The sequence below is a fragment of the Leucopleurus acutus genome (assembly GCF_964270905.1).
Source record: "Leucopleurus acutus genome assembly, chromosome: 12".
In the NCBI taxonomy this organism is placed as follows: Eukaryota; Metazoa; Chordata; class Mammalia; order Artiodactyla; family Delphinidae; genus Leucopleurus; species Leucopleurus acutus.
In genome coordinates, this window is record NC_139154.1 from 45,347,035 (window position 1) to 45,370,433 (window position 23,399).

The 23,399-nt window shown below is 54.8% G+C and overlaps 1 protein-coding gene across 1 annotated transcript in view; it reads left to right on the forward strand.

Moving 5' to 3' along the window:
• KLHL29 (kelch like family member 29) overlaps positions 1 to 23,399 on the forward strand; it is a gene marked incomplete at its 3' end in the record, with an annotated part of 308,705 nt that overhangs the window by 222,642 nt on the left and 62,664 nt on the right. Inside the window, exon 4 of the mRNA XM_082851615.1 lies at positions 20,769 to 20,910. Within this exon, the coding sequence (XP_082707741.1) occupies positions 20,769 to 20,910 (142 nt within the window). The remainder of the gene's footprint in view (positions 1 to 20,768; positions 20,911 to 23,399) is intronic.

Below are 23,399 nucleotides of genomic sequence, written 5' to 3' on the forward strand. Positions count from 1 at the left end.
GTGTAACTTTGAGCAAGTTAAGTAACCTCTCTGAGGCTCACCTGTGAACCTGGTTATGAGGAGTAGATTAGATTATGAAGCAAAGAATTTGGTTCTGTACTTAATAAAGTTAGTGCTCAACGAAATTTTGTTATCATTTTCCTATTTAGACCATCAGCATTTCTCACTAGTTATATTAAGACCCACAAGATTTGGAGTCTCAGCAAATAACATCATCCCGTCCATGAAAATGGTGCAAAAAGTAAGTCTGAGTGATCCACTGAAACGTGCTAACTGGGAAAAATCCAAGAGCAGCCCTATGAAGTAACTATTTCATTTGTACCCTCATTCATTCATTCAACAAACATTTATTATGCCAGCTCAGGCCGTCAAGGAACTCACGGCCCGGAGGAGGAAGCAGGCAATACTCTGTGATGAATCCCAAGGTCAACTGTCCTGAGCCCCATCACAGCTCATTGGAGGAAGAGACAGTCTGGCACACAGAGTGGTCAGGGAAGGCTTCCTGGAGGAGGTAATGCCTGTGCTGAAGTTTAAGTTCCACTTGGGCGAGCAAAGAGGTGGTGGCAGAGAACTCCAGGGAGGACTGTAAATGCAAAGCCAGAGAGACAAGAAAGAGAAAGACTGGGGACCAAGAGAGAGGATGCCAGAGTGTGTGAGGAGCATGGTGAGGTGTGAGGAGCATGGTGAGGCATGAGGCTGGAGACCAGACTGGGGCCTGGTCCTGGAAAGACTCGTCAGCTGTATGGCCGGCTCAAACTCTGACCTGAGGACAGTGGAAGGGCCCTGAGGATTTTGAAGCAGGAGTGGTATGGCCAGGTTTGCATCTTTTGAAAGCTTAGGGAGGCCTGCTGGGCTGCCTGCCTTGGAAAGTCACAGCCTGGGATGCAGCAGTGATTCTTCCCTATAAGAACATCACAGGGGCCCCTCCCACCAGAAGGACCCTTCAGGCCAGGGCGTGGCCAGGCCTTCACTGGAGATGCAGTGAGTGCCCTGTACAAATGGCAGATCTCCCTCGCACAGTGCCCACTAGTCCTTGTGGTGTCTTTGTGTAATTTCGATAAAGGTGCTTTACTAGTCAGAGTTCTCTAGAGAAACCAATAGGCTGTGTATATATATAGTGAATATTTATGTTAAGGAACTGGCTCATGAGATTATAGAGGCTGAAAGTCCAAAATCTGCAGGGAGGGCCATCAGGCTGGAGACCCAGGGAAAAGTCGATGTTGCAGTTCAAGTCCAAAGGCTGTCTGTCTGCTGGCAGAATTCCCTTTTGTTCAGGGAGGGCAGTCTTTTGTTCCTTCAGCTGATTGGAAGAGGCCCACCTACATTAGAGAGGGACAATCTGCTTACTCAAAGTCTGCTGATTTAAATGATTTTTTTTTTTGGAGGGGGTGTCAGTTTAGTTTTCTGCTTTATGAATAAAAGTTTAAATGGTACATACTGTTGTTCATTTCATTCTTATTCTTTTAGTCATCTATTCAAGCACAAACTTGGAATTTCATAGCCATAAGGTCAGGACATAGACTTAACAAATGAAACCCTGGGCCAACTGTGTTAAGAATTTACTTGCTACCTCATGAACTATACCATGTTAATTACTTCCTTGACACGCTATGAAAAAAATGATAAATGTTAATCTCATCTAAAAACACCCTCATGGGAACAGCCAGAATAATGTATGACCACATATATGGGCACCATGGCCCAACCAGGCTGACACATAAAATTAACCATCCCAGACACCCTTCCAGGCGGATGCGACCCTTTGCCCCAGGCACATGGCTCAGTGGGCAGAGAAGGGCACTGCACAGCCACATACATGCAGTAGCTCGGCCACACCCCATGTGCTCGCAGGTCTCCGCTCTGACCTCTTGCCTGCTACCCCACTGGCCCTGGACCAGACGTGAGGCTGTTCAGACACACCTGCAGCAGCTGCAGCTCCATGGCCTCTCTATTGCAGGAGGCCAGTTCCAACCAGAGCCCCTGGTCCTTGGCCCCCTAGACTCAGTGACTGCCCCTCTGCTCACGCCCGGCTAGAAGGGAAAGGAAAATGTGAATGGCGTGCTTTAAAATAATGGGTCTGTGATTGTCCTCACCACAGGTGAGGCTCTGAGTCTAATATGTCACACCTAGGGGCATCTCCAGGGCTGAGCTGAGAGCTGGGGCTCACTCCTCCTGCAGTATAAGTGCCCGGCCCCCGCCTGGGCCAGTGGGATATTTTGAGGGTAGTGGGTGCACTAAGGGGGTCTGGGGCCTCGACGTGACTGGGGCATGGGAGGAATGGATCTGGGAAATGGGTCCACTCCTGCAGGCCTTGGCTGCGGCTCCTCTTGAAATCCAAGCATCCCAGGGACAGGAACCCTAACACTGATTTTAGAAAACTTGGTCCCAGGGGCCCAGGAGTGGGCCATGGTCCGCGATGACGGAAGAGATTACGATCTACAAATATGAACTGACTGCCGGGACGCAGAATGCAGAGGGGAAGCTGCCTCCCCTTTGGCAAAAAATCAATGCCTGGTGTCAGGACTCCCTGTTGACAGCTTGATTAGGAAGGACTCGAAACTCACTCTGCCCTGGAATCATACCAGGAAGAGACAGATGGAGGCATTTCTGGGGCCTTGGTGAAGCCAGCAACTGCATTAAATGCAGACCATCCCCACCCCACCTTCTCAAACATCATGGAGAAGCTTCCTTATTAAGCCTTCATTGACCCCTCAGATCTTTACTGAGGACCTACTATGTGCTGGACCCTATCCTGGCGATAAGGCAGAGTCTTGACTTCCAAGAATTCATGGTCTATTGGGGAACAGATGAGCAAATAGGAATTACAATCCGGGAGCACATGGGGACTCCATCCCCGTGAGGGGGAGGGGTAGAGAGCGTGTTAGAAGACCCCAGGTGATGCATGTGGCCTGGCTGGGGAAGGAGGCTGTTCAGCGGAGGCTTCTCCAAGGAGAGGATGCCCAAGCTGAGTCTTCGAGGGTGAGATGGAGTGAGCCTCGATGAAGGGGAGCCCACTGGACACACAGAGGGGAGGGTTTGAGCCAAGGCATGGAGACAGGAAGCAGCAAAGTGCCAGGGTAGGAGTGGCGAGAGATGGCACCCAGGACACCAGGGGGGCTTTGGGAACTACACCGGGGAGTTTGGACTTGACCACTTAGACTTCAAGACTTCGGGGTTTTAGAGGGAGGGGTGATGTGGTCATATTTACATTTTAGAAAAATACCTGCAACACAAGGATCAGGGTAGGGCAGACCCCACAGTGACAGGAAGGCCAGGTGGAAGGCAGAAGCGGGGGGCAGGGGGACAGGGCTGCTACAGAAATATTGAGGCGAGCTTTGGCAAAGCTGCTGGCGGGTGGAGAGTGCAGGGACAGGGACGGGGCTGTGAAAGCTGAGTCCCTGTTCCCGCCTTGACCACAGCGCATGGGGGAACCAGCTCTGGGACCGAGCCCACAGCAGAGACAGCAGGTCTGGGCTGGGGAAGCAGAGATGGGAATCCAAGGGGACGCGCTGCGTTGGAGGTACAGGTGGAACACCCAGTGGAGGTGTGCAGGAGGCATTTGAATATGTGGGGTCTGGAACTTAAAGGTGGCAAAGATTTGGCAACCAGGCGATAATGAGAAGAACGTTAAAGAACCCCAAGAAACACCAGCAGTTAAAGAGAGAAGGCCAAGTCCCCCGAGATGGACCTAGAGGCCGACGTACGCCATGCATGAGAACCACCCCACGGGCAAGCCTGGCCCTGATCGTGGCACCCGCATTCGGGGGACTACTGGGATGCTGTCTTATGTGGTGCTCAGCCTGTCCACTGCGGGGACAGCCTTGGAGGAGGGACCAGAGCGCTCCAAGTCCCAGTCCCCTGGCGGGGAAGAGCGAGCGTTTGCCTGTGAAGGAAGCTGGTCCTGCCAAGCAGCCGGGTCGGTGGTCTCAGACCTCTCCCAACAAGAGCAGCAGCAGCTGAGGCACTGGCTCTGCAACCCAGAGCCCCAGGCGCCCCCTCAGCCCACCTGAGTGAGGCGGCCCAGGGGAGAGAATGGAAGAGGCCTCCAGGCTCAGACGCTGCCCTTTTCCGACTGCCCATTTCCCCAGTGAGACCCAGAGCGGAGAAGGGTCTAGGCCAGGTTACCCAGACCCCAGGCCACCCCGACTCCCAGGCTGCTGCCCTCCTGGGGAAGCTCGGGAAAGGCCGTGCATGTCTGGAGCATCTGGGAGGAGAGGAGCGTGCTGGGCCCCGGTGCTGACGGAAGCGACTCCTCCAGGCTGGGAAATGGGCAGCCTGGAAAGAATGTGGAAATGCTGAGCCCCCAGGACAACAAGGGGAGCATTCATACATCTTAAAACAGAAGGCGCCGCCAAAACAACGTGCAGCAGAAAGTTGCCCCCGTGCATGTGGGGACTGCTCACCAGACAAGCTGCCTGATGCCCATTTGTGAGTGACACGCCCTGGGAGGGGACGGGAAAGGGGTAAAGTCCCCCCCTCCCCCCTTCATCCTGAAACTTCCGCAGCTCCTCCTGCTTAACACTCAAAATGAGCTCAGAATGAAGTCACTCTGTGATGGTTAAATGCAGCTCTTGGTATCCAGGGCCCTGGCATAGGGGCGGCCACCGTACATCCCCAAGGGCTAGAGGCTCAGCAGAGCCCAGCGGGCTGGGGGAGGTGGGAGCACGTGTCAGGACAAAGGGGGAGATACGGGGCGTCAGTGCGCGCCAGCTGCTGTCTCTCTGTACCCTTGTGTGTGAACGGTGGGTGGTTCACGTGTGTCTTAGCTCAGGCTGCTGTCACGAAATACCAACCTGGGTGGCTTATAAACAACAGACGTTTATTTCCCGCAGTTCTGGAGGCTGAGATCAGGATGCCAACACCATCAGGTTCTGGCGAGGACCCTCTTCAGGGGTCCGACTGCCCCATGTGTCCTCACACAGTGGAGAGCGCGGGGAAGAAGCAGGCTCTCTCATCGTCTTCTAAGGGCACCGGTCCCTCTCAAGAGGGCTCCACCTTCATGACCTAATCTCCTCCCAAAGGCCCACCTCCTAATGCTGTCACGTGGGGGTTAGGATCTGAACTCTGGGGGGACACACACATTCAGTCCACAGCCGCGTGTGAGGAGTGCAATTACTGCTGCGCTCAGGAGTGTTTATGCCGCGTGCAAGCTTGTGTGTGCAAATAAGGCCAAAACAGTGGCCCCTTGCGGTGAGCACCTCACTGTGCCAGGAGTCAACCGGGCACTTCCGCTGTACATCCTTACACAGACCCTTCCTCAGGCCTGGGGAGGAGGGGACTCTATCATTCTCCTTGTGCAGTTGGAGAAACTGAGGCTCAGAAACATTCCATCCTTGCCTGGGGGACTTCGGAAATGAAAGAACAGGGATCCAAACTCCCCACTCTGGACGACCTTATGTTCTGACCCCAAAGGCATCGTGTTCCCTGTGCCCAGAACAGCACATCACCCCCTGCTTTCACCCCCAACACGCCCCTCCTCCTCTGGCTCAGGACTCACCCCCTCCTCCAGGCAGCTTTCCTGGACACACACGGCTGGGGTAGGTGCCCCCCTCTGTCACAGCACTTGATCTCCAGGTTGGACCCATTTCCTTGCCTGTCTCTCTGCCAGTCTGATCTGCTGGAGGTCAGAGTCCTCGTCCTACCCGAACCATAAAGGGTGGACAAATGGTGGTCCCAGAAGAGGGAGGATGGCGAACTCCAGCTCTGGACCCTGGACCTAGCCATCTGCTCCCAGAGCCTTGCAAACCGCACTCCAGTGTGGGCTGATCCTCTCAGCCCTAACTGCAGTGTTGGCTTCCCCTGCCTGGAAAGCCCCCACCTTTCAGGCCCAGCTTCAGGCCCGCCCCCTCATCCCTCTGCCCTGCAGGCCTTTCCGATGCTATCTGAGTACCAGACAAGAAGCCGGCTGTCCACATGGGTGATACCAACGAGACAGCACCCACACACAGCGCCCTTGTGTGCTAGGCATGGGTCTAAATCCTCTGCACTTATTAATTCATAATCCTATGGTGTAGGTTTAGACTTACCTCAGTTTTAGGGGTGAGGAAAGGAGGGCATGGAGAGGTCCATTAGCTTGCCCCCAGCTCACCGCACTTGTAAGTGGCAGGACTTGCATTTGAACGAGGCCACCCAGCTCTAACTACCCCCAACCATGAGAAACCCCAGGCTTCCCTGAGGAGCTCACAGTCTGGAAGGTAAGACAGACTTCTGCTGTCCCAGTGGGCCCAGTGTACAGGGGAGAAAGCCATCCCACACAGACCTCAGGCCTCAGACAGGGCGTCAGAGGTAGTGAGGCTGCCTGGAATGTGCTGGAACGTCTATCCCTCCCTCCCTGGAGAACTGGCCGTTGCCAGGTTCCGGTGGGCCTGCTCTGTGGTGCCTGGAGGCCTTTGCGGCCCCTCCAGTGCTGGCCTGTGCCCTGCAGTGGGGATGGGCCCTGTAGCCCTGCGCCCAGGTTTACCCAGCTGTGGCCTGGGGATGATGCACTGTCTGAGACCAATCTGTTTGCCTGCCCCTCGTAGAGGGAACGGGCTGTTTTCTCCCTCCTGTAATTGTTACCATCTGTTTCCCTTCCTCGTGTTTGTTGATGTTTTCTTGTTTTAAAACTGAAATGAGTCAGATTGGAAACTGATTTAGGAAAAAGTGTCTGGGAGGGAAGCTCAAAGTGGCCATGGGGGACTCTGCTTCAGAGCCGGCAGAGAAAAAAGATTCCGTGGGGCAGGCCGGGGGTGTCTGCCAGCATCACCTGCCCTGTGGGGGGCTGGAGTCTCCCGGCTGCCCAAGCAGGCTGGGGCTTGGGGGCGGGGGTGGGGGAGGGTGTCTGTGGGGGAATGTGGAAGGCATGTGTGTAGGTAGGCAAGTGTGTGTGTGTGCACACTTGTGCACCCACGTGAACGTCCAGCTGCCGTTCTATCGGGGATTTTAAGTCAGTGCCTGTGCCTCTCCCTTCCTGTTCTCATCCACCCGTCACCCTAGACTCTTGGTTCCCCATTGCTGTTATTTAAGCCAAAGAAAGGTGCCCTGGGACCCTGGCCCTGGCTATCTGGGTCTACAAGCCCAGCCCAGCTCTGAGACCTTGACCTGCAAGTCAGACCAGCTGCCACCAGAGCTTGTAATACCCTGGCTTTGGTCTTATGGCCAAATGGCTAGGCTTCAGTAGATGTGGCATGTGACTCACAATCCCACCTGCTTTCCTCTCCTTTGTCCTTTCTTGATAATTCACAGCCTGGGGGGCTTCTCTGGCTCCAGCAACCCAGAGAAAATGGATACGGAAGACAGAGGTCTTAAGCACGGTATCCTTCTTGCATTCTTGGGTTCCCCCAATAGCAATAATAGCTGCTATTGCTGAGCCCCCTGCTCTGCCCCAGGTTCTGTGATAAGCCCTGGAAGTGGGAGATGTCTACTCCTCACTGAAATCCGTCTTTGGAAGGAGGATTACCAGGCCAGTTTTCTAGATGAAGAGGTAGGGGCTCGGAGACATAAATTGACTTGTGCAAGGTCACAAGGCAAGTTTGAGGTGGGTGCCAGCTCCCACCTGCGGGGCCAGAGCTCTGATCATTATGGAGATGGGAGGCACTTCAGGAAACCCTGTGCTGTCAGCTGGATGATTCCGTGGGTTGCCACCCAGGCTGGCTGGGTTTCCAGCAGAAGTTTTCGGATCCTGCTTCTGCCCTTGTACCTTTGATTCCGAGCTCCTTCTTCCTGGGCAGCCACCTGGCATGCCTCACTGCACGAGGCAGGGCATGCATCTCACTCCACTTACCATGATGTTTAGGGGCGAGCAAAGGAATCTTCTCATGTCTGCGTATTTAAGCGCTTTTATTAAGTGGAACAAGCTATTTCTGAACACGAGAGTGGCCAACAGCCTTAGAGGAAATTAAAATGAACCATGACAATGGAAAATTGCATAGGGGCATGGCGGATTCTCCCGAGATAAATACAACAAGGCTTTCAACAGCATTCGGGAAGGACTAGAGATCAGGGAGATTATGTTGTGAGAGGAAAAATCAAACCACCGGAAAATTAGAGCTCAGGCTGGCGGGAGGACCACGCGAACGCTGGTCAGGCCTGTGGGTGGCCCTCCATTAAGCACCCCTGGAGTCCGGTGGACAGAGTGGGGCAGAGGAGCAACGGGCAGATAGAGCTCAACTCAACTAGGCAAGCATTTTCTCAGCATCCATGGCGTGCATGCTACGTGGGTACAAGGGACTGAACTGTGTTCTCCCCAAATTCATAGGGTGGAGTTCCTAACCCCCACTGAGGTGGTCTTTAAAGATGGGGCCTTTGGGAGATTATTTGGTTTAGATGAAATCATGAGGATGGGGGCCCCCATAATGAGACTATTGTCCTTATAAGAACAGGAAGAGACTAGAACTTTCTCTCTGCCGTGTGAGGACAGAGCAAGAAGGTGGCCGACCACAAGGCAGGAAGAGAGCCCTCAGCAGAACCTCGTCATGCTGGCTCCCTGATCTCGGACTTCCAGCCTCCAGAACTGTGAGAATTTCTGTTGTTACGTCACCCAATCTATGGTATTTCGTTACGGCGACCCAAGCTGATACAGTGAAGAATGGAGGTGGACACACTCTTCTGGGACTCAGAGAACTCTTGGGACTTGAGTGTTGTAAACTGGCACATCTAAAGGTTTGACAGATATTAGCTGTTATAATTATGATTTCTCCTATAGCCTGTGCACTCCCCTAAGCCAGAGGCTATCTATCGATAGCTTCTCAGTAAGTGTGGGTGAATGAATGAGTGAATGAATGATGCATCTGAGTCAATGGGCCCCAGCACCAAATGGATGGAGGTGTGGTATCCAGGCAGCCCTGCAAGGAGGTGAAAGGAAGGGAGCATTGGCCCAGGTAGTCTGCTGGGGAAGGGGTGCCCGTGGATGGGGTTTGTCTGGGACCCTCTCTGGGACCCAGGATCCACAGCGAGCAGCCCCAGGTAGAAAGCCTCTCAGGCCGTCTCCATGGTGGGTCCAACCCAGTGACCCCAGGGGTTGGTACAGTGCCTGCCGCATCCTCTTGCAGGGCAGGGCCAGAGCGTCACCCTGCTCTGGTCACCCGGAAGCCCACTCCTCCTCCCATGTCACCCCCCTGGAGAAGCCTATCTGTCTGTCTGCGCCAAGAGGGGCTGCTTCCCTCTCTCTCCCGCCCTTCCACCACCTCTTAAGGATTTCACCGCTTTCCCTTTCGCACCTGGACCTCCAATGAGCTTAGATAGAATCTGTCTGCCCCAGCAAGCTTTCTGAAGCCTGAAGAGATGGGGTAGCACCGAATGATGCCATTTCCCTTAAAAAAAAAAAAAAAAATCACTTGAACAGCCTCAGTCCTGAACTACCGTAGCTGAGCCGGACCACGGCCAGAGGGCACACCCCTCCCTCAGGGCACTGCCTGACGCACACTGCTCTCACAGAGAGCCTGGGCAGGAGACAGCGAAGAGAAAGCACCAGGCAGCGGGAAGATGTCAACTGAGTGCCTCTTCAAGCGTTCTGGAAGATTCCACTGCAGAGCTGGCCCACCCCCCGGGCTCCTATGCTGCGTCGGATTCTAGGCTCCAGTGCGGAGACGCACACTCGGGCACTGACTGGCCGTGAAACAGCTCCTTCAGCTGTGCCACCCCGTCGGAGGAGCCGCCTTGTGGCGACATTCGTGCTATGTTGTTTGTTTCTTCGTCCTGCCTGGCCTCGGGGTGGCCCTGCCACAATCCTCTCTCTGATTAGGCTTCTAACAAGGTCGCCGAAGATGCCTGTGTCAGGACCGTCTTACCAGGCGTGAGAGTCGAGCTCTCGGTCGACTTCTGCCCAGAGAGTCACAAGGCAGAGCGCTCAGAGGTCAGGACTGTTCCCTCTCGCCGGCGAGCCTTTGTCTGTAACGACAAACAAGGGGTGCTCCATCCAGACCCACGACTCAGAAGGTGGACGGTGGATTTGAATAGGAGTGTCAGGTGTTTGTTGAAGAAAGGACCCCGGGGGAGCCGCAGACAGTCGGCTACTGCTCATTCTTGGGGTCCTTTCTGGCTCCAGTGGGTCCTCCATACAAGGAGAGCACAGTTTGTCCTAGAATGCTCTCTGGGGAGGGGCTGGGAGGGCCTGGGGTGCAGAGGGGCCAGGCTAGCCCCTGGCCAAGCCGTTCTTGAGAGCCCGCTGCTTCCCCGGCCTCAGGTGGTTCAGAGCCAACTCCAGGAAGGCCTGGTCCCAAATGAATATCAGGCGATCAGAGTACAGGCATCTGAGGGCCAGGCCGGGTCAGCAACAGACCTGCGCGTATCCCCGCACCCGCTCTCAGCTCAGCTGCCCTGTGCAGAGGACTTTTCCTCGCCAGACTCACTGAGGATTTCAGATCTGAAGACAACAGAGGCTCCTGACGTGGCTGCTGTGTGATGTGCGTCTGTGAGTCTGGAGCCAACCCCCGGGGAGGACGAGCAGGTCACAGGCTCTGAGGCTGGGAGGTCGAGGGGTGGCCCCAGAGTCATCGCCTGCAGGGCCAGCATCTGGGAAACGTCCATCACAGATCAGAGCAGGGCCGCCCCTGCCTCACCTACCTTCCCGCCCACTCTGGCGACAAGAATGAAGATGGGTCGCTGTGCTCCGGAGGGAGCTGCGCTGTCACCGGTGTGGAGCTGGGCAGGAACAAGCAGGGCGGCTGGGCCTCTGGGCAGACCGGGCAGGTTCCAAGGAACACAGCTGTCAGGGGGGCCGCGAGGGCCAATTGAAGGGGGCGATGAAAGGCCTGGCCCAGCGCTGCGAACAGGTGCCCCTCACTCTCCTCCCCGTGCCCACCCATCTGTCTGGGCCACTGGCTCCCTCACATCACAGGCGTCTGCTGAGGGCCAGGCCTGCCCTGAACCTTTCAGCAGAATGAAAGGGAAACTGATATCAGAGGGGAGCTGAAGCACAGGGAAGGCCTCTTTCTTTTCAAAGACTTTCGTCTGTGATGGGCTTTTTTTTTTCTAGGAGATCTTATTTCAAAGCCCCTTTGAAAATTTTGTGGGGTTTTGTAATGGATGAAAAGTTACTTGGAAATGGGACTAAGAAGTTTTCCGTTCGACGTCGTTAGAGGAAAGTTGAAAGCTTTGAGTTGTAAGGTTCCACCAGATTTATCATTTCTTTTGTCCGTGAGGCCCATCCACTGGGAGGTGGTCTGGGGGAAGGGGCTGGGGGCCTGGACAGGGCACGCGAGGGAGCACGGCGCAAAAGCCAGCCCCAGCCGCAGTTGCCTTACATTTGCAAGGGAGGCCATCTGAGCTGATCTTTCCGCAAAAATGTTTCCAAGGTATAGACTTTGATGTTGGAACAGGGAACAGCAAACATACTTCCAGAATACTATAGGAAGCTAGGCTCTACCAGAGATGATGGCTACCACACAGATGTTTCATATCAGAAAAATAATTTTTAAAGAAGATAGGGCCCAGATGGACCTGAGAGAAGAGGCCAGAGCCAGAGCGACACTGGCGTGAGCCCTGGAGCATATCCATGCTGGAGAACCAGCAAGAGAAGAGGCCAGTGAACAACACAGCAACCAGAAAAAGCATTGGTACAGAAACTGAAGGGAAGAGCTTCAAGCAGGAAGGAGGAGGAAGCTGGTGTCAGGGATGAGAGCCTGGGGAAATGCTACTGGGTTTGGCAATAGGAGATGACTGTCCATTTAAAGGGGGTGGTTTCACTGAAGAGCAGGGGTGGGAAGAGTTAAACAGTGAAAGCTGAGGGGTAACAGGAGTGGGTACCAAGTGTTCTGAATCCCATGGAGGGGGTGACCGCAAAAGGTGGAGGGGGGACAGGGAAGGTAGATGGATGCTGGAATGGCAGGTAAAGTGGTCGAACAAGGATTTTTCAGTGCCAGTGATGGAAAGCCAAGGGGGAGGGGCTGATCAGAGGGAGGGAGAGGGGACGTGAAGGGTGGGAGTGCATTGCTGGCTTTGGAGAAGGGTGGAGATGTCAGTCTGTGCTGCCCTGGTCTGAGACTGAAGAACTGGCCCCATTGGAGAGGGCCAAGACCTCACTGGCAGGGGTTGGTGGAACATGTCAGTGGTGGGTTAGAGTCTGGGGGTCTAAGGGAGTGGGAGAGATGATGGAAGGACCAGTGGATCTGGCTCCCCAACCCCAGCGTGCTGTCGCGGTCAGAGCAGGAGGCCCACTTGGGCTGGACACGGTGGGAGGAGGAGAGGCCGTGGCTGGTACTCCTGTGGCCAGGGATTCTAAGTGTAACCCCAAAAGGGTAGTGTGGGCAGGGGCTTGATAGGACTACGCCCATTTATGGAGTTGCCAACCACGACGGGGGGGGGGGGGGGCCTGGGAACATTCCAGCCATCACAGAGCATTTCTGAGGGTCTTAGGATAGAACAGGCCTCGGTTAGCACCCCAAGCCTGGCAGGCTCTAGCTGTCATTGAAGTTCTCTGGGCCTTCTTACTCTCGCCTGTAAAATGAAGGTGAGAACACGGATTTCCTCAGGGAAAGAAATCCCATCCTGGCCATGCCTGGCATGTAGAGGGCGCTCAATGAAGGTGAGCCATTAGGATGGGGGCAAGCTGGGCAGCCCCGCCTCATCTGTGCCTGAATCCATTTATGGCTGGGCTTTGCTGGGTCCTCGTGGTGATTCAGTAAGAGAAAGAGGCACAGGAAGTGCTTGGTGGTTTCAACTTAAAGTATTTGCCTGGAATCGCAGGGCCAGGTTAGAGGCTGACCACTGGCCTCTGCAGTGCTGTCTCCCGCCCCAGCACATGGTGGCCCTCGCCACACTGCTCCCTGGGGTGGAGACCTGCTTTCTCTGCTCCCTTACCCCTCCTCCCATCACATCCTCTGCCCCCACCCAGCTCCTGGCAGGAACACTTGCCCTCCAGAGACATCATCATATTCCATAATATGATTGGAATCTGAATATATATTTAAAATGACAAGTTTGAAATTAAAATTTAAATAAAGAATTACTTTTCTGTAAGTTGCTCCGAAAGCAGTAATTTAGCAGCAAATTGAAAGAGAAAGGTAAGCACTGGTCCTTTAAACCATCGTGCAGTTTCCAGAATGCAAGCCAGAAGTGTCTCAATTTAACACATCATTGGTTAGTATTATTAGAAATTTCATTGGGCTCCAGAGCGCATTATGGCGCTGCTCCGAAGGGGGTGCTGGGGGCGCGGCCTGGGTTCAGGGGGCCAGAGAGGGCAGCCTGTTTAATGAGGGCAGAAGGGGCTCAGGAGAGCCTCCTCCGGCCCCAAGTGGGGATTTAACTGCAATTATTTTCTTGTTTGTAGTTCAGTAGCAATCATGAAATGAGAACTGAGAGACCCATAAATGTCATTTGCTCTTCCCAGCAGTCACAGACTTACAGCTTTGGTGTCTGTCAACACGTTTTACTGACCCCTAGAACCTACGCTGGGAACAGGAGTCCATGAAGACGGTGTCACCTGTCTGGCTCCCATGAGCCACATGAGCAGGACCAAAAAGTCTGTCCCGATCGGGACCTGCCCAGCAGCCTCAGCCCCTAGGCTCCCCACACTGGGCACAGGGGTCTGAGAACTTGAATGTCAAGACTGTCCTTACCTCCACCAGAGTGAGGTCCATAGACTGCATCACCTGGTAGGCCTGTTAAGGAGCCACATTTTGGGGTCCCCCCCAGACCTACTGAATCAGAAGCTCTGAAGGTGGGGTCCTGAAGCCTGAATTCTTAACACCCTGCCCCCCGGAATCTTCTTATGTGCACTCACACAAGTCAGGGGGCCCCTGCCATAGAGGTGGTCAGTGCTCTACCTGTGTGATCTTGGAGGCCATGCTCTCATGGATAACCTGCAAGTCCTAGAAAGCCAGACATCTGGGTATAGACCCCGGAGCTGTAATCTAAAAAACTCAGACACCAAAATCTCTCTCCCTCACTCCCAGCCTGAATTTCCACCATTACAACACCATTGCTTTAAGTAAGAATTGCTTTCCTGGGCTTTCACCTTTGCAGTGTGAGGGCCCCTGGGAGGTTCCCAACACCGCAGTCTGAATAGGTTTACCAAAAGCTGGCCTCTGTCAGTCCCCACAGTTGGACCTGAGCACCATGAAGCCCCTAAGTGCCTTGCAGGAAGAGGGATGCTGAAAAGGAGGTGAAACATCCACTCTTTTCAGGGAGCAGGCTGCCCAGTTATGCTCAGTCCTGGAGCTGGCAGCCTCCAGGAGCTAATTCCCAGGGCAACGCAGGGTTTGGTGGTCAGAGATGCCTGGGCATTCATGTCTGCTAGGAGCCCTGTGGGAACCTGCAAGAGGAGCCCTGAGAATGCTTCAGAGTAAGAAGAAAAAGGAAATGAGAGCATTCACCACTGATGCTGGGCCCAGGACACCAGAACCTGCATCATCCTTGTGCTCCCAAATCCGTGTGCCTCTGCTACCAGCCTCTGCGGAGCGTGGACTCAGAGCTCTGCTGGCTTCCCCACACTGCCCAACCCCCAGACCAAAACCTCACCCCTGTGTGTCTGAGCCGTGAGGGAAGCAAGCTGGCAGAGCACATGTTCTGGCTTCCACCTCAAGATGGGGGCAAGATGGGGGTGTTCATAAGGTGCCAGGCAGGGCTTCCCTGGTGGCGCAGTGGTTGAGAGTCCGCCTGCCGATGCAGAGGACACAGGTTCGTGCCCCGGTCCGGGAGGATCCCATGTGCCACGGAGCGGCTGGGCCCGTGAGCCATGGCCGCTGAGCCTGTGCGTCCGGAGCCTGTGCTCCGCAGCGGGAGAGGCCACAGCAGTGAGAGGCCCGCATACTGCAAAAAAAAAAAAAAAAGGTGCCAGACCGTTAGGAAAAACATTTCCAAAGGTCCACTGCAGGGCTCAGGCCACACCAGCAGTCCCTCGGCAGAAGGGGCTCTCAGAATCCAGGGCCAGGGGTTGTGGGGATATCTCACCAAAGCTTGTCTTTCCCAAATTAGGTGGGGATCACGGGAAGCGGTGACATAAAATGAGGCTGCAGGTGAAGCTCAGAGTGTAGTCAGCTCCGGGCTTCCCACTACTGTCCTCGCTGCTGCTTCTCTTTTCATCACAGGCCATTTCCCAACCCCCACCCGGCTAGGGTGTGCCTTGGTGTCCAGTGGTACTTCTGGCCCAGAGTGAGCATGGGAGTATTGTCTGATCGATTAAAGCGAGGTGAGGGCTGGGGGGGGGGGACTCTGGGCTCCCTTGGGAGAAGGGGCTCACTGCTGTGAGGGATGGGGCAGCTGTACTCAGGAATGCTCAGCAGATGGCAGTCCCCGCTAACACTGTCACACCACATGAGTGACAAGAGTGTCAAGACTTGCAGGTTCTAATCTGTGGAGGCAGGTTCATGGGCAGGAGAAGGACTCGGACGCTGGCACTGTCATTCCCCTGGGAGAGGCCCACGTGAGCCCCGGAAGTGGACTCTGGAGCCTGGCTCCGTCCACTGTATCTAGGCTACAAATGCACCAGCTGCTGTGGGGTCCTTTGGTGGCGACCTTGGCCAGAATCATCTGCCTGTTGAACCCTGCCCAGCTTTTGTGGTCCAACGTCAGCTCTCCCTAACTTCCAGGCTCCATTGATTCAGTCTCTTCTGACGTCCTTGGGTGAACAGTGGAAGAAGTTGAGTTCTGGTTTTTCCACCAGCCCCATCGAGGCAGGAGTCAACCTCAGCATCCCACCTCTCTGACTATGCTCAGGCACTGGGCAAGGGGTCAGTGGATTGGGGCATTAGGCCTCCAGGCAGCCTCCAGCAGCATTCAGGGCAATGATGTTGGGGGTCCCGGCACACGAGGCCTCCACGGTCTGGAAACGTCATCTCCCCAGTGAGAGGAACACATTGTATCAGGCTTCCCAGGTGCACTACGCGATGCCACATCTCTGTTCTGTTACTCCCATCATTCCCTCTCCTGAAGTGTAGGCCATGCGTTCATGCACTCGTGAACCAACAGTGATGAACACTCCTACTGTTGGCCAACACTGTAACTCAGAGACCTTGCCTTCCCTGGGCACCTACACCAGGCCGGCAGGAGCTGGGTCAGGTCCTGCCATGCGGGTCCCTGCCATCATGGAGCCCACCCACCAGTACAGGTCAGTACCGGCCCTGAAAGGCAGTGTTCCGAGGCTGTGATCCTCATGTGTGCAGGGCGAGGGGTGAGAACAAGCGAGGCGTGGAAAGGCCCCGGGGAGTCCCATCCCATCATCTTTCAAAATTTCCCTGACCACCTGGGATGCTGCTGGTCTATACGGCACCCTTGTGCAAAGTAGAAAAAAGGGCTCCCTTTGGATGGACAAATTAGCAAAAGCGGCCCTTCCGGGCTGTCACAGCTCCACGGGTGCACAGGCATCTTTGCACCGTGCACCACCTGCGGCCCCGCACGCCAACCCCTAAGTGGAGCAGGGTCCCCAGTGCCGCTCTGTAGGCGACGTGTAACTGGCTCTCCCCACGCTGATAGAGCACAACCCAGGGGCCTCGGGGGGCTTGTCGCAGGTGGAGCTTCCCAGCCCCCTGACCAGCAGGCGCCTCAGCCCATGGCGCCCCTCACAGAGAGCTTCATCCATAAAGGATTGGGGTCCTTAGTGTTCTCCAGCCGTTGAAAGAAGCAGCATGCTGTCAGCCGCCATAAAAATGTGACCTTTGAAAATGTACAAGAGCTTGGGGTTTAAAAGCTGCTGCTGATGCATCCCATTAGCATCTCATTAAAGGGAAGCAGAGAGAAGCCTGCTTGGGCCGATGATGGGCAGATAGGGCCACTCGGAGGCGCCGGGCAGGAAGAGGGCTCTCTTCGGCTGCCTCTCTGTGCCGAGCGCCATCATGTCACTGGAGCAGAAGCAAGGCCAGGAACACTGGGGAAAGGCCAGATGTCTTCGTGGCTTTGGTGATGTCCTCTGTGATGGCAGTGGGAGGGGCGAGGGGAGGCTCCCTCAGCCCCGCCCTCCTCCCCGCCGGACCAGGCTGTCCTCCTGGTTGGTGTCTGTACATTCTTGAGTTGGCAGCCCCCTGAAAGGGGGGTGTCCTGGAGAGCCTTTGGTGGAATTGTGGACCTCTGGGGACTCTGAACCAAGGCGGAAAGTCTTAGTAGGAGCCAAGTTCGAAGCTGGAGGCGCACACCCACACACGGTCCCCTAGAAGCCTCCAGAACCTGGGAACCTCGAGTTTACCTTGGGCCTGGAACCCGTTTGCAGGAGGACAGGGCTCTGGACAGGCCGAGCTGACTCACGTCACCAGCTGCAACATTCCTCACCACCTGGGCATCCAGGCGCCTTGGCGAAGCGTGCAACCCGTGTCCATGTTTTTTCTGGAGGGAGTGAAGGAAGGAATGTTCATTTCTTTTTTTCAATAAAATGAATAAAAAGTCCTGAACTGCAAGTTGCTCATAGCTTCAGAAGTTGCTAGTGCCAAATAGAATGAGTGTCCTTATTTACCTTTCCTAAAGAAAAAAAAAAAATAGGCTGCTTTCCTTCTCACAGCAGAACCTCTTTCTTGTACATAAGAACTCGCTTGTCATAGTCATGAAAGACACAGGCAGACAGCAGGCCTGTTGTAGCCACAGCTCAATCACCCCAGAGCCCTGGGCCCGCCCCAGTACCCCCTGGACCCCCTGCACCCCCAGCTTCCTTCTGGAGTGTGACTCATAGCTGGGAGCAGCCCCTCGGGGGCAGGGCTGAGTCTCAGTGACTGCCCGTCCCCAGCCCAGGGGGCCCAGTTGGGGCAGCGCCGGCCACAGAGCAGGGGCCCAGTTTACTGAAGAGCAAACCCCCTGACCAGCAAAGGCGCAAGTGAGCGAGCTGGCAGGAGTGTTTTAGAATCAAGGGCCTGAGGAAAAGTGTGCAGTTTTTCAAGTTCAGAAACTCCCCCAATTTTAGGGCAAAACCCCGAACGCCTGAAGTTTTAGAGTCTGATTACCTGCTCTCAAGCAGGAGACCCCGACCACCCCTTCTGGCGGCAGCGGCTGCTCTAAGGACCAGGCCCGGGGCTTCCAAGTTCCCGGAGCCCTTCCCCACCCTGTCAGGTTACCAGGCCTGGGTGCTGATTCAGCCAGGACAAAGGGCAAATGCAGGAGGACCCGGAAAACCAAACCTGCCTCTGGCCTGGGAGGCCTCCGGGAATTCCAGGCTGCAGAGAGGGGGCTGCAGCACCCCCTACTGGCAGAAGGGGTAAGGAGACCGGGGTCTCCCCATTCAAACTTCACCCCAAAACAGGGCCCCGAATGGGACATCACACTGGCTTCTTTCCCCCTGGATGCCTCTTATTGTGGGAAAAGCAACCTCTGCACCTCTGACCCACCAGCTCCCCAAAAGCCTGGGAATACAGAGGGGGCTGCAGGCAGGGCACCCTGGAAAGCTGTCTGTTTAGAGAACGCCGTACAAGCCACGCTTCTGTTTCCTAAGTTCCCTAAGACTATTGGTGAGTGTGGCTAGATCCCCAACCTCCCCGCCTACCCTGTCTCATCTGTCCCACAGACAGAAGTGGGGCAGAGGCCTCTGATAAGGAAGCTTGTCCGCAGAATTGTTCTTTCCTCAGGAGATTCACTCTTTTCCTTTGTTTCCTGCACTGTTCACAGAAGTGAAGCATCTGAAATGCAGGCCGGAGATAAAGTACAGCCTAATGCAATTAGCTCAGCACAGCTTATGGTGCTAGTAGGATGCGCTCCCGCTTCTCCCAGCAGGCCCTGATGCAGGCACTGTTTGTCATCTGCGTAAGGCATCAAAGCCCCTGTAAGCCCAAACCCCTTCCCACCTGCCAGTACTCTTCAGCCAGCCTGGAAAGGAGAGTCCCGCTGCTCAGAGATGCCCAGAAAGGGGCGCTGCCCCCCACCAGCTGGGTCACTGACTTAGCTTCCAATAGGAGGCAAGAGCACAGCGGCCTCACTTGAGAGAGGCCTGCAGATGACCCTGGAGGCTCCTTTGCCCTTCTGTGACTGTCCCCAAACCTGGCTGGGCTCTGGCTACACTCCTGCAAGCTGGGGTCACTGCTCCTGGAACCATCTCTCTTGAGACTCTCACCCCCTCACAACCCAGTTATCCCAGTACCAGGCCCTCCAATGTGTTTTGGGGATTTTTTTTTTTTTTGCTTATTATAAATATTATAATGTTATAAATAATGGTAATGGCCACAGTAGAAAATTAGGCAAATACAGAGAAGTATAGACAAAAAGAATAAAAGTTTCCCTTAATCCCTTCACCCAAGAATGACATTCCTGCTACTATTTTGGGATTTTTCCTTTCCACACATACCGTTTTGCATGGTCAGTTTCTATGCGTGTCATCTTGTGTCCCGCTCTTCTCGTGGTCAGTTTCTATGCGTGTCATCTTGTGTCCCGCTCTTCTCGTGGTCAGTTTCTATGCGTGTCATCTTGTGTCCCGCTCTTCTCGTGGTCAGTTTCTATGCGTGTCATCTTGTGTCCCGCTCTTCTCGTGGTCAGTTTCTATGCGTGTCATTTTGTGTCCCGCTCTTCTCGTGGTCAGTTTCTATGCGTGTCATCTTGTGTCCCGCTCTTCTCGTTTAACATTACAGCGTAAGCATTTTGCCACCTCGTCAGGAATTCTTAGTAAACATGATTTTTTTCTTTAAACAAGTCTTAATCTCCAAAGACTTTTTTTTTTCATTTATTTTACTTTTGGCTGCATTGGGTCTTCGTTGCTGCGCGCAGGTTTTTCTCTAGTTGCGGTGAGCGGGGGTTACTCTTCTTTGCGGTGCGCGGGCTTCTCATTGCGGTGGCTTCCCTTGTTGCGGAGCATGGGCTCTAGGCGCACAGGCTCAGTAGTTGTGGCTCATGGGCTCTAGGCGCACAGGCTCAGTAGTTGTGGCTCACGGGCTCTAGGTGCACAGGCTCGGTAGTTGTGGCTCACGGGCTCTAGGCGCACAGGCTCGGTAGTTGTGGCTCACGGGCTCTAGGCGCACAGGCTCGGTAGTTGTGGCTCACGGGCTCTAGGCGCACAGGCTCAGTAGTTGTGGCGCACGGGCTTAGCTGCTCCGCATGATGTGGGATATTCCCAGACCAGGGCTCGAACCCGTGTCGCCTGCATTGGCAGGTGGATTCTTAACCACTGTGCCACCAGGGAAGCCCAGTAAACATGATTTTTATTGCCTATATAATATTCCACGGTAAAGTGGTAGCTCAGGGAGACCAGTGCTGTCCTAATGTTTGTTTTCGCCCTGAGGTTTGTTTTCTCATTGAGTACCTAAACTAACAAGTGAGATCCTGGAGCAGAGAGCCTGCCTTCTTCCTGCAGGGCGGAGCCAAAGGTCCCAGTGAAGATGCTCCCTACCTCCCAGCCCTGCATCAGGACCTGTGCTGTCCTCCCAGGGGCCCCAGTCCACCCCCTCCCACATCTCCTCTGTGGAGTGGGAAGTCTGGGGCCTCGGAGGCTGGTGTGGAAGCAGGATGGGGCCTGACGGTAATGCTTTGGAGAGCCATCGTTTCGCTGGTCAAAGGGCTGGGCACATGGTGGTACTGGGCCTGGGCTGAGTATACAGTTGGTGCTCAGCACATGCCCGCACATATTGTTGTAGCTTATTAATGACCCAAGGACTGGGGTGATGTCACTTTTCATAGCACAGAGCGCTCGTTCCGTTTTGATGGCTCAGGTAGAGTGGGTGGTGGAGGAGGCACTGGGTTAGGTTGTGTGTCCCTGGAGGCGGGAGTCTAGCCGAGGCCACGGCTGCTGCTACTGCATCAAAACGCCCTGCGATTATCCCGTGGTACTGGGTGCAGGGCCAGATCTCTGCCTCTGGCCCCGTGGCTCAGGCAGCAGGAGTACTGCGGGGGATGGGTGCCAGGGCAGGACCGTTGCCAGGCTGTGCTCACACTCCTGCTCTGCTTCTCCCCAGGCCCCCGGCATCTCCAAAGCAGACAGTCAGTCCCAGGGACTCACGACCAGCATCCGGTGGGGGCAGACGCCCATCAATCAGTCCACGCCTTGGGACACCGATGAGCCGCCCTCCAAACAGATGAGGGAGAGTGACAATCCAGGTGTGTACTCCAGGGCAGACAGAGCCACCCGCACCGGGAGCTGGAGGAGAGGGCGAGAGTGTCTGAGACCTCCTGGGTGCCCCAGCTCCTCAGCAGGTCCTGACCCACAGTCTGCAGCAGCCCAGAACTCAGGCTGCACTGGGGGCAAGGGGACGGGGGTGGGGCAGTGGGGCGTGACTGTGTGTAATTCCCTGGGCAGTAGCTGTGTCTCTACCCCTTTCTCAAGAAAATATTGGGAAGGACAAGGGAGTGAGAGTGACATTATAGGAGTCACTCTGAATCTGCTTCGAGTTATTTTGAATAGTCATTCCTAAACCTCAGTACCCTGATTCATAAATTTCCAAAATCACCCATTCCAGGGAGGTCTTGCCTTGCCAACAGTTACATGAGAACTGAGAAGCTCCCCCGCCCCGGGGACTGGGGGTTTACCACCTTCTACAGCACCGGAGGCCTTCTTACACGGCTCTGACCATAACAAAAACCTTCCCTGCTATCTCCCTTGGATCCCAGACCTCCCCTTGGGATACACAGAACACGTGGGCTTGGCCATCCACACCACAGCCCTACAGATATCTGAAGAGCCCTGCTCAACCCCTCTCCAAGTCTTCTGCAGGACAAACACCCCAAGACTTCAGCCATACCCTCAAGCCCATGGCTTCCAGTCCCTTTACCTTCTTGGGAATTGTTCCTCTTTCTGCATCCTTCAGTGCCCAGAATCCAAAACAAAGAACCCACGAGTGGTCTGTAGCACCTCCTTCATTCAGCCCCTCTACCTTGATCATTGCAGCCTCACATCACTTCTGCTCTGCTGGCAGCCACATCGCATGCTGTCTCAACAGTAAGACCCCAAGACTGTCAAGGTGGCTACTCTGACCCTTGTCCATCTCCTCACAATCTGGCTTAAGCAGCTGGGTGTGGGGATCCAAGGGCAAGACCTTGTCAATATCTTCCTGTATGACTCAGCATCTTTCAGATGCCTGCTTTTATTACTGACCTTTACCCAACCTTCCCAATATGATGTCTCCTGCAGACTTGGTCATACGTCTTCCATATTGTCATCCAAATCATTGATAAAAAATGGTGAGCATATCACTAGAGACCTCCCTTTATGTCTCCTTTATCCCCTGGGCCATTCCCTGGCTCACGAAGCAATCACCTCTGTGGCCCTAGCTCTCTATATGAGAGCTCGCCAGCTGTACTCTGAAGTTCTAATGCATTTTTCCAGGCTCCCTGGCCAGTCCTGCCGAGGACTGAGCTTCAGATGGCCGCATGCCTTGTGCTTAAGACTCCAGGCTAGCTCACACTGACGCCGCCTCCTATTCTTCAGGCTTGGGGACCATCCCCCTTAGCAGCCAGTTCTATAATTTTCCTGGCACTGCTTCACTGACGTTTGTAGGCCTCTAGTTTGCTCCAGCCTCTCTCATAATCGAAATCAAAACTATTTGTTGCACATCTATTATGTGCCTTGTTCTGTGTGTCATCTCACTGCTCACAGCAACACTACGAAGTTGGCATTATTGTCCCACTGCAGATGAGGAAACTACTCGGGGAAGGCTCTGCCCTAAGTTCACTCAGCTAGTGAGGGCAGACCCGGGACTAACATGCCAAGCCAAGCCTGGCTCTCCACCCCCATGCCGAGTGGCTCCCCCTTTGGACAACTCCTCAGAGACAGTACCCACTGGTGGTTAGGGAGTCACCCCACCATCCTGGCTCCTGCCCTGCCTCGAAATTGTACTTCTGTGAGAGAGCGCCAAGCCCCACCTTCTAGCCTCTGGAGCTGGTGGCCCTGAGTACCCCTTGCTTCCCACTCTCCTTCCTCGGACTATGCCGCCACTCCAGGCGTCATGACAACCAAGGTGGCCTTCAGAAGACAGAGTCCTAGACCCAGACTTATTCATCAGAGGTGACCCAGATTGACCTTCCCGGTCACAGCATCTTCCAGCTTCACTCACAAGCCCACGTGGGTCACCTCCATGGCAGCTGAGCTCAGAGGGCCCTGCTCTGCCTCATCTGGGCACAGCTGGCTTTGCATCTGAAACTGGGGCCTCAGGAGGTGTGACTGACCCCTTTGTTCAGCCAAAATGGACTTCTCTTGTTTGCCCCGGGGCTAGCCATGCAGCGGTTGCTTAGGACAAACCCTGGCCCCCCAGCAAGGCCGTGAGAGCAGCTCCTGCCAGCCGCCCCCACTGCCCCCACCCCTGGCTCTCCCTTGCTGCGCCACAGAACCTCTGCAGGGCTCCAGGCTCTGGCCCTCTCCTCTTGCCCAGCAAACACCTACTATCTTCACAATCCAGATTTCTCCCCACCTTTCTCAGACAGTGATTCTCCAGAAAGGAAGGAACAACACCCACATCTATGGAACATGTAACGCATGCCAGACATTCTGCTAATTTGGGGCGTTTTTGTCAAATACGTCTTCATCATTCAGTTCTTCCCGGGAGACCTATGAGGTGGGTGTTGCTAGTTCCATTTGACAGAAAGAAAGAATG